This window comes from Panthera leo, chromosome C1 (genome assembly GCF_018350215.1).
Source record: "Panthera leo isolate Ple1 chromosome C1, P.leo_Ple1_pat1.1, whole genome shotgun sequence".
Classification (NCBI taxonomy): domain Eukaryota; kingdom Metazoa; phylum Chordata; class Mammalia; order Carnivora; family Felidae; genus Panthera; species Panthera leo.
The window spans coordinates 164421461-164434507 of NC_056686.1; the positions used below are offsets into that span (position 1 = coordinate 164421461).

A 13047-nucleotide genomic window follows, 5' to 3' on the forward strand; every position below is an offset into this window, starting at 1 on the left:
TGTGGCTGGAACTGGGTGCCTGTTCCCTTCTGGGCCCGATCCCAGTATGGGACCATACTTTCAGGTCTCTTGAGTGGTACTGCAGTGCTGTAGCTCACACACATGCACACGCACGCACACACACACACACACACACACACACACACACTCACTCGTAAAAGATTCAGAAGTTAGCCCCAGTTTCCAAAGATGTAAACCAGAAAGCCATTTGGGTAAGTACAAATGGCAGCTACCGCAGTCAGAATATAAAGTATACTTCACTAGGCAGATTACAGGGAGCCAAAAAATTGAATTGCTAAAAGTTGCCTTGCAGATGTAAGGTTTTTGTTCTCTTCAAATGGAGAGGATAACAAGGCCGAAAAACTCAGAGCACGGAATTTCCTAGAGGAAGGCAAAGTGTGTCCTAGCCTCCAGGCTCTCCAACACTTAGCCCAAGCATTCTGTCCCCACTGCCTTTCCTAGGCTCACCCTAAATGATTGAGACTGCACGTCCTCACAGGTCACATTCCTGACCAAACACAGAGGAATTCTGACCCCCTTGGGGAAAACCTCTTGATAACAAAATTATCACCCAAATCCCCATGAGGGATTAAAGAGCTCAAGTTATATTTACTGAATTTCCAACATTCGCCAGGCACCTTAAAACAGATCCCAGATTTGGGTGTTAACCTTAGGTTGTGAAGGTCAGTGATCAAATACAAAGACACTTCTTTTCATGATTTTCGGCAAATATCCTAACCAGATTTTCTAAATCACTATAAATACCTTCAGTGGGTACCAAGCACTGAGCTAGGTGCTCTAAGGCACTGGTTCATATACCTGACTGCACACTGGAAAATCCCTTTTCAGAAGCTTAGAAAAAAATACTGATGTTTGGGTCCCACCCCCACAGATTTTGTTTTAATGAGGGATATGACCTGGATGTCAGCATGTTAAAATACTGATGGTTGATTCAACTAGAAAACAAAGTTTAAGAACCATTGCTGTAGGGAACAAAAAGAAATACATAAAGCAGAAACAACCCAAATGTCCATCAACTGATGAGAAGAGAAATTAAATGTGGTGTATCCATACAGGGGAACAGCAGCCGGCAATAAAAAGGAATGAAGTCCTGATACATGCTACCCCGTGGTCAAACCTTATAAACAAGGTATCAAATGAAAGAAGCCAATCACACAAAACCACATAAGGCATGATTTCATTTACATGAAATATCCAGAACAGACAACTCCACAGAGATAAAAAATGGATGAGTGGTTACCAGAGACTAAGGGAGTTGAAGGGAAATGGGGAGTTACTGCTAATAATTATGGGGTTTCTTTTTGGGGCACTGAAAATGTTCTAAAATCGGTTATGGTGATGGCTGCACGACTCTGAATACACTAAATCACTGAACTATTTTAAATGGGTACACCATACGGTATGTGAATTCTATCTCATATAGCTGTTTCAAAAAAAGCACAGGGGCACCTGGGTGGCTCAGCTGGTTAAGCGTCTGACTTGGTTTCAGCTCAGGTCATGACCTCGAGGTTCGGGAGTCCCGAGTCGAGGTCTGCACTGACAGTGTGGAGCCTGCTTGGGATTCTCTCTCCCTCTCTCTCTCTGCCCCTCCCCTGCTCAGGCTCTCGCTCTCTCTCCTCTCAAAAGTAAATATTTTATTTATTTATTTTTTTTTTAAAAAGGAGAGAAATACAAATTCTATGCCCAGCTTTCAAGAAATTCACAATCTAGCTGTAGAGGGGGGAAAAATACACAGTCAAGACAAATATCAGAGATTTTAAAAGGCGATGCAACAGAATTGCCTAATGCAGAAAATAAAAACTCTGAAGTTCAAAAGAAAGCTTCAAAGTCAAAATGACCTGATTTTTTTTTTCTTTTCTTACACAATCATTCTCCTACTTAAAAAAAAAGCAACGGAGGGCTCAGATCTGGCCAGTATGCTATTACCACAGGCACCAAAGTCTCCATTTCGGAGTTTATGAGAAAGGAGTGACTACCTGGCATTGCCAAGGATTTTTTTTAATCTTCCAGAACACAGGCTGTCGATGGGATTCTAATGACTCTCAAGAGCCAATTATCAACAGGGCCATTAATAGATGGACTTGGGTGTTCTAAACCCTTCTTATGCCCTGGATTTGTCTTCACTATCAGAGTTTGGGTCAAATAAACTTACATGCTTACACACACAGAAAGACTCTCATATAGGAGGCTTTATGACACACAGGTATTATAGGCCATGTGCCATAAAGATGATCGGTTAAAAGTGTCTCCTACCCTCAGAGTTCCTAACTTTTTTTTTTAAGTAATCGCTACACCCAACCTGGGGTTCAAACCCATGACCCTGAGATCAAGAGTCCCATGCTCTACCAACTGAGCCAGCCCAAGTTCTTAAAACTGTTAATACCAATAACTGAAAAGTGATTATTGTGGCAGGGGCTGACACAAAGAAAACCAACAACTTTAGGCAGAACGGAATTTTGTTTAGCAGTCTTGGTGTTTTCTTGGAGGGAGGGTGTCTGTGTGGGGGGGAAGGTTAGTGTAAGAATACCATTGTTTTTTCCTAATACTGTTTTGGAATGTAAACATTATAAAATTTTTGCTTTCATTTCCAGAAAACATGCCATATCAATTGGGCAATTGAAAAAGCCTTGGCCTGTATCTTAGACCCCTTTCAATAAATGTCTGTTGGACCATATTTAAAAGCAGGTGGCAATGAAATTTTAGTAACTCCTAAAAATCATATTATCAAAATATAAACTCTATTATTCATGTTAACAGTAAATTTAAAACAAACATACAGCCAAAGGTAAAGGAGGTATAAAGCATTAGTAAATTTGTCCTCCCATACCCTGGTATGCAACAGATTTCAGCAAACTTTCAGAAATGGCTGGACCAGGCATTTATTTTCTTATTTTCTTTTAATGTTTGTTTATTTTTGAGAGAGAGAGAGAGAGAGAGAGAGACAGGAGAGAAAGAGATTGAGCAGGGGAGAGCAGAGAGAGGGAGACAGAATCCAAAGCAGGCTCCAGGCTCTGAGCTATCAGCACAGAGCCCGATGCAGGGCTCAAACCCACAAACTGAGATCATGACCCAAGCCAAAGTCAGATGCTAAACCGACTGAGCCACCTAGGCACCCCTGGACCAGGCATTTAAATACCCTGGGTTTACCCACACTAACTTTCAGGCAAATCATCCACCGGGTCCTAAAAATCATGCACCATCTTTAATTCATACAAATAAGACAATAATTCTGAAAACAACTTGTTTAACAATAAAGACTAAGAAATAATATATTTGATTTTGAAATATTCAAAACCCTAAATAAGCTTCATTGAGATAACTTGAGCCCTTATGCTTGCTTCAATTCAGAAATGCCCTAAACAAGAGACTGGTGTTTAATTTGAGCCAACAAATTTCTCCTAGCCATTTTCCATTCAAATTCTCCCCATTCTACCCAGTGACTTTCAACCTGGCCTAACCCTGTCAATCCCACTTTTCACTATATATATACATACATATACATATATTATCAAACTTATTTTTGACTGCTTCAAAGCAAAAAAAGTCAATGAACAGGAGAATGTACCAACTAACAAGGCAAATAAAGGTAAGCAAAGGGGGTTCTAGCAGCTAACAGATTTAATTAAGAAAAAGGAAAAATGGTCCCTGAAAAATGTACTACCCCAACCCTAACATAACCCTAACCTTAATCTTGAACACTGCTGAGATCCCATGAATTTTTAAAAGTATTATTATATTGAGAAGTGGCCCTGGGGCGCCTGGCTGGCTCAGTCAGCAGAGTGTGTGACTCCTGATCTCAGGGTTGTGAGTTTGAGCCCCATGTGGAGATTACTTAAGAAAGAAAGAAAGAAAGAAAGAAAGAAAGAAAGAAAGAAAGAAAGAAAGAAAGAAAGAAAGAAAGAAAGAGAAAAAGAAAGAGAGAGAGAGAGAGAGAGAGAAAGGAAGGAAGGAAGGAAGGAAAGAAGGAAGGAAGGAAGGAAGGAAGGAAAGAAATGGTCCTGCCCCTCCAAATGAAACCCCTCTAGGTCTCAGTGTCTTCCTTAAAAAGCCCCCATGTGGTAATTAATCACCAGGTTGTATTTACTTTCACTGAATTTAAGAGGGCCTGCCTCCTCCAATACATACAAAGTTAATGAATTTCTTGTTAAGTGGAAAAGGTGCAGAAGTTAATCTTTTTAATTCCTGCCTCTCTTTCCCCTAGTTCTTCTCAATTAATCCACTTTTTAAAATGTGAGCTATTCCTCCTGTTTAAAGTTTAAGCAGTCCTGGTCTAGTCTGGAAGTGGTGATTTAAAGCCATTGGAGTCAGACTATCTAGGTTTGAATCCCATCTCCACCAGTCAATAGTTGGGGCATTTCAGGCGCCTGGCTGGCTCAGTAGGTGGAATGTGAGACTCTTGATCTCCAGGTAGTGAGTTTAAGCTCCATGTTGGGTGCAGAGATTACTTATGTAAATAAAGTAATTAATAAAAAATAGTTGGGGGCACTTTAAGCAGGAATCTTGGCCTCTTTGTGCCTCTATTCTCCCCCTGGAAACTGGAGATAATAGTATTTCCCATGGGGTTAGTGTGGAATTATGCATGTGAAGCAATTATTGCAGCTCCTGGCACTCAAGGAAGTGCCCAATAACTCATCTATTATCATCTTAGTGCCAAATTCTTCCTGCACCCAAGAGTTTGCACTGAAAAGTTAACCCCAGATCAAAGAAAAATTCAAGAGAAAATATTTTTTATGCAAAACCCACTTTAAATTATGTTCAGCCAGTAGGTAGGAAATTCTCAACAACAACAAAAAAATGTGCTTATAGTCCACAGAGGCTTCCTTTTCTCATCTAGCTCTGAAGAATATTCATCCTGAATGAAAATAAATATTAAGAAAAACTGTATTTGGTTTTCAACTGATCCTGGTAATCCTAAAGAAAGACAGGAGTTCTTTTTTATCCAGCATTGTTTATAAAAACCCAAGTTAACAACAAAGATTCCAGAATGACCCATTATTTTTAAAGCAGAAAGACTGATATGAATTGTGTATTTATTCTCCTACATGCAGCTTCCATAATCTCTCAAGTCTAAAAAGTCGTATCTAAAAAGTCAAGTTGTTCTTTGCTTAACATTCATTCAGATGAGAGGCCTGTCTTATGTTCCTTTAAAAATAATCTTAATCAGTCTAGTCCAAGATCAACTCCAACCCTCATATATAAAAGTACTTTATCTGAGACACCATTGAAAGGGGTAATGGATGGTTCCTTCAGCTAACAGAAATACAGAATCTCAGGCTCTGCTTTCTACCCTGTTTATCAATACCTCCTCTGCCCACAGGATGAAAAACTGAATCCTAGTACCACCTCATACCTGGAATTTATTTGACAAAGTTCAGAATCCATTCTTGACTTTTTGTTGAAATCTTTCCAGACTACCACTATTATTTAATATGATTAACAGTTACACACATGAACTTGATTTCAAATTTTACTCCATTTCCTTTTTTCATAGTCTTCAAATATGAAAACTGTGTCTGATTACAAAGGAGGAAAAGTAGTTACCTTATCAAATATAACTGAAAATTCACATTTAAAAGAGAAAGCAATACACATGCTTAATGAACTTTTGTATATATAGAATGTTAAATTACACAGGGAAAAAAATTAAAAATAATAGAGAACTCTAGAACACAGTTTAGAAAAACAAAAGTCCATTAGCCTTTTATATCCTTTGGTTATACAGATTACTGTATAAATAGCTAGATGGTTATATAAATTCTGTTGAATAGCAGTGAAATCGGAAAGTACAATATACTTCATAGTAGCGCGAACTGAGGGAATACAATCCTAATCATTAAGGGGGGGGGGGGGGGGGGGGTTAAGACAAACAGCTTTAAATAACAAGAAAGCACAATATATTATCAATAACTTAAAATCTTAAATCTTCAAGATTAATGTAAAACTTCACATTTAACAGTATAAACATATGCTCTTACTTATACCTATTACGCTACACATTTCCTTGAACCAAGTATTAAGTATTTTTCCTAAAAACCCAATTACCAAAAACATTTGGAAATATAAATATCTACTTCTTTGAAAGTCCCTACAAAGTATGAACAGTAACTTGTTTTCACTTTTATAACAATTTACAAAACTCGCTAGCAAAATACTATGAAACCCAAGTGTCCCACCTTCTGCCCTAGCAAAAGAAACATGCTAAGAAATCGAAGCAAATTCTCAACTAGAAAAAAACGAAAGCATCCAAGGAAGAAATAATATATGACAGCAAAAAATTTACTAACAGCCTAAAATCAACAGAAATTCTAATCCACTCTCGAAACTCTTACCCTTGACAGCACAGCACAGAATATCCTGCCTTACACATTTTGGAACTGCAATTCTGAAACGTTAAATCCAAAGACAAAGCCGCCCTGGGGAAAATAACAATTGCGCAACAGATCAACAGCTCCAACTTGTCCCTTGGCCCCGGCGCGGCAAGGTTTGCACGCTATAAAGCAGGAAAGGGCCAACCGAGGGCCGCCGTGACAGCCAACGGGCCACTGTCTTGGAGGCCGAGTCCACGCATCCGGCGTGCGCCACTGGGAGGCACCACGCGGGTATCGGAAAGCCGCGTCCGACCTCAGTTCGCTGCCCCGCCCGCATTTACCCGCCGGTTGCCAGAGGCCGACCCCGGATATCCGAGGCCGAACATTTCCCACCACGCGAGGGAGCGCCTGGTCCCGCCGCCGCACGTCGGGGCATCGCAGAGCGCTGGGCACTTAGTGACCTCCTCCCTCCCCCACCCTGGGGGCTGGGCTTTCTCGCCAAGCTGCCTACGAGCGATCTGATGGATGGACTGACTGATTACTTTGCCAAGGGGTGCCCTTAGACGGGCCAGCAGGGTGAGCGCGCAGAGCCACCGCCCGCGCCCGCGGAGAACGTGGATGGGGGCGGCGGTAGGGCAGGGCTCCGGGTCCCAGTCCGGAGGAGACCTCAACTCCCCCGAGAGCGGCCCCGTGACTAGGCACATTTTTGCCGGCTCCGAGGCGGGGGAGCAGCGCAGCCCCGGAAGGGCCGGGCCGCGCCGGCTCAGACCGCCAGCGTCCGCCCCCTCCTGCCCTGCCACCTCTGGGGCTGCTCAAACTCCAGCTGGAGCTCCCGAGTCCCAGCTCCGGAAGCCGGGGACGCGGCTAGAGAGGCCCCTTCGCCCTACGCACACGGAAGTAGCTTCCAGACCTCCACATAGTCGCCCTCGGGGGTCGCACTCCCACTCTCCTCGCGTCCCATAGGATCCTCGCAGCCCTTTGGGTCCCTACTCCTCCTCCCTGCCCGGGCCCCAGCGCAAGCGCAGCGGCTCCAGTGCTCGGCCACAGCAGTCCGGACTCAGGCCGTAGACGGGAGAAGCCGGCTGCGGTTGTCCCGCCCAGTCCGCAGCTCCCTGAGCCCCTGTCCCCGTCCTGGCACCACCGCTGGGCTCCAAGGGCCGGGGCAGCACCTGCTGGGACGGCAGTCCGGGCGGCGGCAGCTCCAAGTCCATCATGATGAGCTGGGGACCGTGGTGTGGCGCTCCCCGACGGCAGCCTTGTCCCAGGTGCCGAGGCGCGGCGCGGACTGGGCGGCACAGGCGACGGCTGCTCCTCCGGTCACCGCAGCACTCCCGCGACACGGCCCGAGTGGCCCGCTGGGCTGTTGCCCCGCTCCGCCTCCCGCCCCCCCAGAGGGCGGGGCAAGAGCCCGGGCCAGTCGTTCCCGGGCTGGCTGCGCAGGCAGAGCTTCCGAAAATCCCCCACCCCCGCCCCAGCTGACGCAAGAAGCTCGTGGGCCCTGGGCAGGGAAGGGCCGCGGGCGGGGGTCCCCGCGGACAGGCGAGCGGGGTGCCGGGAGGAGGGCTGCATTGGCTTCCTGGTCCCCGCGCTCAATCCCTCCCTCTCCCCGCAAATAAAACCTAAACTCTCGGCCCGCGAGATTAAGAGTTGTTTGCAGAAGGTCGTTTGGGTTCAGGCGCTTTGAAACAGTTTAAACAGTTGGAACAAACACTACTGGAGACCCCGCGGAGGCGCCGGTGTCGGAGCTGCGCCTCCCTGATCTGGAGTTGCAGAACCTTGCCCGGCTTTATCTCACTCCACCGCCCGAGAGTGGCGCCAGCCCTGGGGGTGGGGGTTAAATGTTTAGACCCAGGCCGTGCGCGACGCGAACTGCCCTCTCGCCCTCCGTCCATACCTGGGCCGGGGCCAGTGGGACTTGCCCAGGGCAGCCGTGGACCGCGCGAGTAGCTCGTGCTCTCGGTCACCCTGAACGCCCTCCGCTTACTCCCACGCGCTGGCACTCTAGCTGGCCCATCCCTGTGGGCAAACGGGGAGGTCTCTTTTGGTTGGAGAATGGTCAGTATTGCCCACCAGGAGTCTTCTCTTCCCACCAAAGCGCACACGTCACACCACAGATGGCGCCTTTTAAGACTGCAATACTACAACATGCCATAATCTTCACAAGTTTCTTTTCACGTACCCAGCATATGATGTAAACAATAAAAATAAAAAAGTCCAAGCTATAAAATAGTTTGTGTAGTATGGACCCGTCTTGTAAAAACAGGTGGTGTCTAGGAAAAAAATTAAACAACTTTAATGTTTACTAAAATCGTAGCTGTAAGCTCACGAATGATTTTTACCTTTCTCGTTGTTACTTTAAGTATATTTTAAATCTACAATATATATTGCCTTTTACATTAAAAGCAATTATTTAAAAATTAAGCATTGTCCACAGAAAACTTCAAGTACTTGAAAACAGGAATATTGTGAAATCTTTTCAGATTTAAGAGAGAAGAGATAAATAGTTTTGGGGTTTTTTTCTCTCTTATGTGTTAACAATCTTTCTAACTCTTTAGTAATCCTTGTTTTTAGTTTCTAGTTTCTTGGAATTATGCAAAGCCAGGTGAAGTAGATAGTGCTGGCAGAGGTTTTACTATTTCATTCAAAAACCTGACAGGAGAAAAAAAAAAAAGAAAAGAAAAAAAAGCCTGACTGTAGCAGATCAACGCCCAAAAAACTGCAAAGAACTTACTTTCTCTTGGTTGCATAATTTGACACTGCCAAGATTTATCTGTAAAGTCATATGTTCAAATATTCCTTGAGCTAAGTGAAGCCTAACTAAATTAATTGCTTGTAATTGAAGCAAGCTTCTTCAACTTGAATTAAACCTTTTCAGCTGTTATTTGAAAAGCCTGCAAAATGATCTGCACACTGAAAACAAGCTTAGGTGGAATTATTTACAATGAACCTGATTATTTACAATGAAACATGCAGAGACATAATGAAATGACACTTCTGCGTCAAAGGGCACAAGAGCATATTGCCTAACAATTCAAGTTACTTATTAAAACTACTACATCTGAGAAAGTAGACAGTGAACCCAGGGGGTAGGAGATACTAAAGTCATATATGACACAGTAGTTGCCCTCAAGGAGTTTATAAGGCGTTTGTTATTTCCTTGTTAAGCAACAAATTTCCATTGAATTTAATGAATGAAATAACCTTTATTTTTCAAAACTGCAATTGCTGGGAGTGTATTATTTTAGGCACCTCCAGAGTACATATTTTTAGAGGGAGGAGAATAATATGATAACAGTCTAAACATGTCAAAGAAAAATAAACATTAACAAAAAGCTGCTTGGTGTTAAATGGTGGTTCAGCACAAGAAAAGGGAACCCCAGTCTCAGACCATCTATGTCAAGGAGGTTCCTGGTCTTTGCAGACACTCTGCAGAATTAGTCTTCATGTGAGAACCTGGGTCCTTCCTTGCCCTCTAAACTTACCTACTGTGCTGTGAGGGCACAGATACTATGCACTGAGAAGCTCCAGAGGAACAGGAAAGAGGATGCTGGTTTTCCTCTCCTGTTCTGGTACCATGGGAATCTTTACTGCCGGCTCTCCTAGCTACTATTTTATTTTTCGCCCTATCTGTTTTGCATTCTACTAACCCTTGCACATTTCCACTGCTGTCTGAATTTTTTGCTGTCTTTGGAAAGACAACCCTGCGTATATGCTTCAAATGTGTCAGAACTGTAATACTTGGTTATAGAGTTCTCACAAAAAAATAAAAATCATTAATTAAGCCTTCTGAGTACACAAAATTTGGATAATGGGGATGCAATGGCCAGTTTATTTCACGTTGCTCTCTCTGATCTAATCTGCCAGGTTTGCAAGGACAAGGAAACACCTACTGTTTCAAAATCCTTCATCACCTTGAGACTTCTTATCTCTTCTTTTCATTCCTTTAATTGTACTCTGTTTGAGCCAGAAAATATCCAGATTTTTGGAATTATAGTTGGAATTCTAAATTTGTCCTGTTTATAGTTGGAGAATATTGGGTTACTAGTTTCCAAAAATGGCACCCAATGAACCACTGCTCCTCATACTGATGTGCTTGTATAGTCCCCCCACATTGAATCAAGGCTAGCCCTGAGTTGTTTTATCCTATGGAAAGAGGCTGAAAGTGATACTATGCCAGGCCTCTGCCTCTGCCTTAAAAAGGCAGGCCTCTGACTTAAAAAGTCCTGGGAGCTTTTAATTTTACACTCATAGAGGTCAGTCATGTAAGAAGTCTATCTTCATGGGAAGAGAGGTCATGGAGAAACCCTGGGGGAAGAGGCTCCAGGTGGAGAGGGAGGCTATGTGAACCAAAGCACCGGACATGTGAGTGAAGAAAACACCTTGGAACCTTCCAGTCCACCTAGTCAAGCCCCCAGAGAATTCTAGCCCCAGCTGCTATCTAACACCATCAATGAGAGACTCCAAGCAAGACAGGTAGAAGACTACCTGGCTGTGTCTAATCAGCCCAAAGAATTGCAAGAGATTATAATCAATTGTTTTCAGGCACTAAATTTTGGGGGTGGCTTGTTTCTCAGCAATAGATAACAAAGACAAGGTTTCTCCTGGCTGCTTTTTGTTTGTTAACCATCATTGGGGGGGTACATATAGGGATGATATTTTGCAATGTAATAGTCTCAAACCCTTAGAGGCATATTGACTTCCCTGTGAGTGAGGAAGGTATCTTTCCTATAATATATATATATATATATATATATATATATATATATATATATATATATATTTTTTTTTTTTTTTTTTTTTTTTTTGCTACATACAAAATAAGTCACCTTATCACAGCATGCATACCATTAGATAGATGATGTTAGATGATGAGATATTCTTGTCAAAATACACTGAAGGAACACAGACATTTCATCAATTATGTAGATGCAGATAAAATTTGTATCGAAATTCTAGCCGTGACATGACTTCATTTATACTAGTTATGTAAGATACTTGCTGAATATCTGCTGAGGGAATTTAAACTTCAGGAGCAGCATACCCAGTGGATAAACTGAACTCCCATACATCAGTGTTCAAAGTAATTTGTGTATTAATTTCAAAACACACCCATAACCTTGGGTCCTTGGTGTGCATACGTCACTATGCAAACTACTGATACAAAGAAGTGTATGTCTCCAAAGCCAGTTTTAACTTGTATGGTTTCTGCTCATAATAGAAATAATGCTCTGCAGAAACTGCAGTGCAGTGAGCAAAGAAAAAAACCCAGAAGTTTAAGAGTGCTTTTGAATTATGTGTTTATACTTCCATAAATATATATGCATTGAAAAAAAAGACTGAACATATATGCTCCAAAATATTAATCATAATCATTCTGATTAGATTGCTTATGATTTTATTTTTCTCATTTTTGCCTGTGTTTTCCTAAATAAACATATATTACTTTATATTATAATAATAAGCAAAAAAAAAGTGGGGGTGAGGTATGGGGTAAAGGAGGAACATTTGCTTTCTCCCAAGCCACTGGGTCCATTTCATTTTCAAACTGAATTTTAACCACAAGCTTTGCAAATTGTTCCATTCTGTATTTACTAGAGTGGAGCCTGGAGAATTCAACCATATCTTTAAGTGCAGTTGTGGTAAGGGTCTAAAGATCCTTTGCGCTTTCAATCTACTGCTATATTTGCAATGTTCACTCAGCCGAATAGGAGCCCCCAGTCAAAGATGGAATTTTTTGAGTACATTGAGTAGAGACTAAGAATCACAGCTTCAGAATGATACTCAAAGTTGCCTATACATAACATTGCAATATAAAGAAAATAAACAGAGTACAGAAACATGCACCTAGAGCTATGTCTGCAAGGCCAGTTACCAAATATTAATAATGGGTGTTGAATATCAGATAATTTTCACTTTTATTTGTACTTTTCTGTACTGTTCAAATTTTTATAGTAAGCATTTTTAGAATTAGGGGGAAAATCAATTAAACTATTTTCATTTTGAAAAAACAAAAAGCTGAATTCAATCATGGAAGAGCAAAGTATCCTCATGGACAGGCCTTGCAGACAGAGTCTTTAATACTCTCAGAGGTTGGAATGTGAAAAGAGAAGAATTGCCAAGGTATTTATCTTTTGACATTTGCTATTCCATGGACTCTCATTTTGGCCTCTGCATAATATGAGAATTAAAAGAATCTTTAAAGATTTACTGACCCAAAGATGGCCAGAAAGTTTTATTTTGATTGCCAACTCTACAATGCTTTGTTGAGAATTCAGAAGCAGCTTCCCAATTTGGTAGAAAAATTTCAGCGATTGATTAATAATGTCTGCCATGGACACAGAATAGTAGGAGTAGTGGCATATATCATGTGTTTTCCCTTCCTGATCTAGTCCAACTCTCTACTTTTACATTTGAGGAAACTGAGGGGTGAAGTGGTTACCACTGATCACAGAGCTAGCTATTGGCACAGCGAGGAGTAGAACAACATTTCCTGATCCTGGTATTATGTTCTTCCCACACAACAAATTGACCAGGGCTTTGGAAGGCAAATTAAGTACTGGACCAGATCTAAAGGGTTAGTTATAAATTTTACTTACATGCCAGCACCTTATTTTTGGAGGAGATTAATAACCCAGTTTATTAATGATGACAATTATTTCATATATTTTATAAATATTCCTACAAATCATAGAGACGTGGTTAGGCCCAGTATTATAAA

At 42.1% G+C, this 13047-nt stretch overlaps 1 protein-coding gene across 2 annotated transcripts in view; it reads right to left on the reverse strand.

Moving 5' to 3' along the window:
• NFE2L2 (nuclear factor, erythroid 2 like 2) overlaps positions 1 to 7789 on the reverse strand; it is a 34955-nt gene extending 27166 nt beyond the window's left edge. Inside the window, exon 1 of one of the 2 annotated variants that reach the window (XM_042949223.1) lies at positions 7499 to 7789. In XM_042949223.1, coding sequence (XP_042805157.1) covers positions 7499 to 7543 — 45 coding nt within the window. In that variant the 5' untranslated portion in view covers positions 7544 to 7789. Of the gene's footprint in view, positions 1 to 6350; positions 6496 to 7498 lie in introns of those variants that run through there. The other variant, XM_042949224.1, reaches the window with a different exon arrangement.
• Positions 7790 to 13047: the final 5258 nt, after the last annotated feature.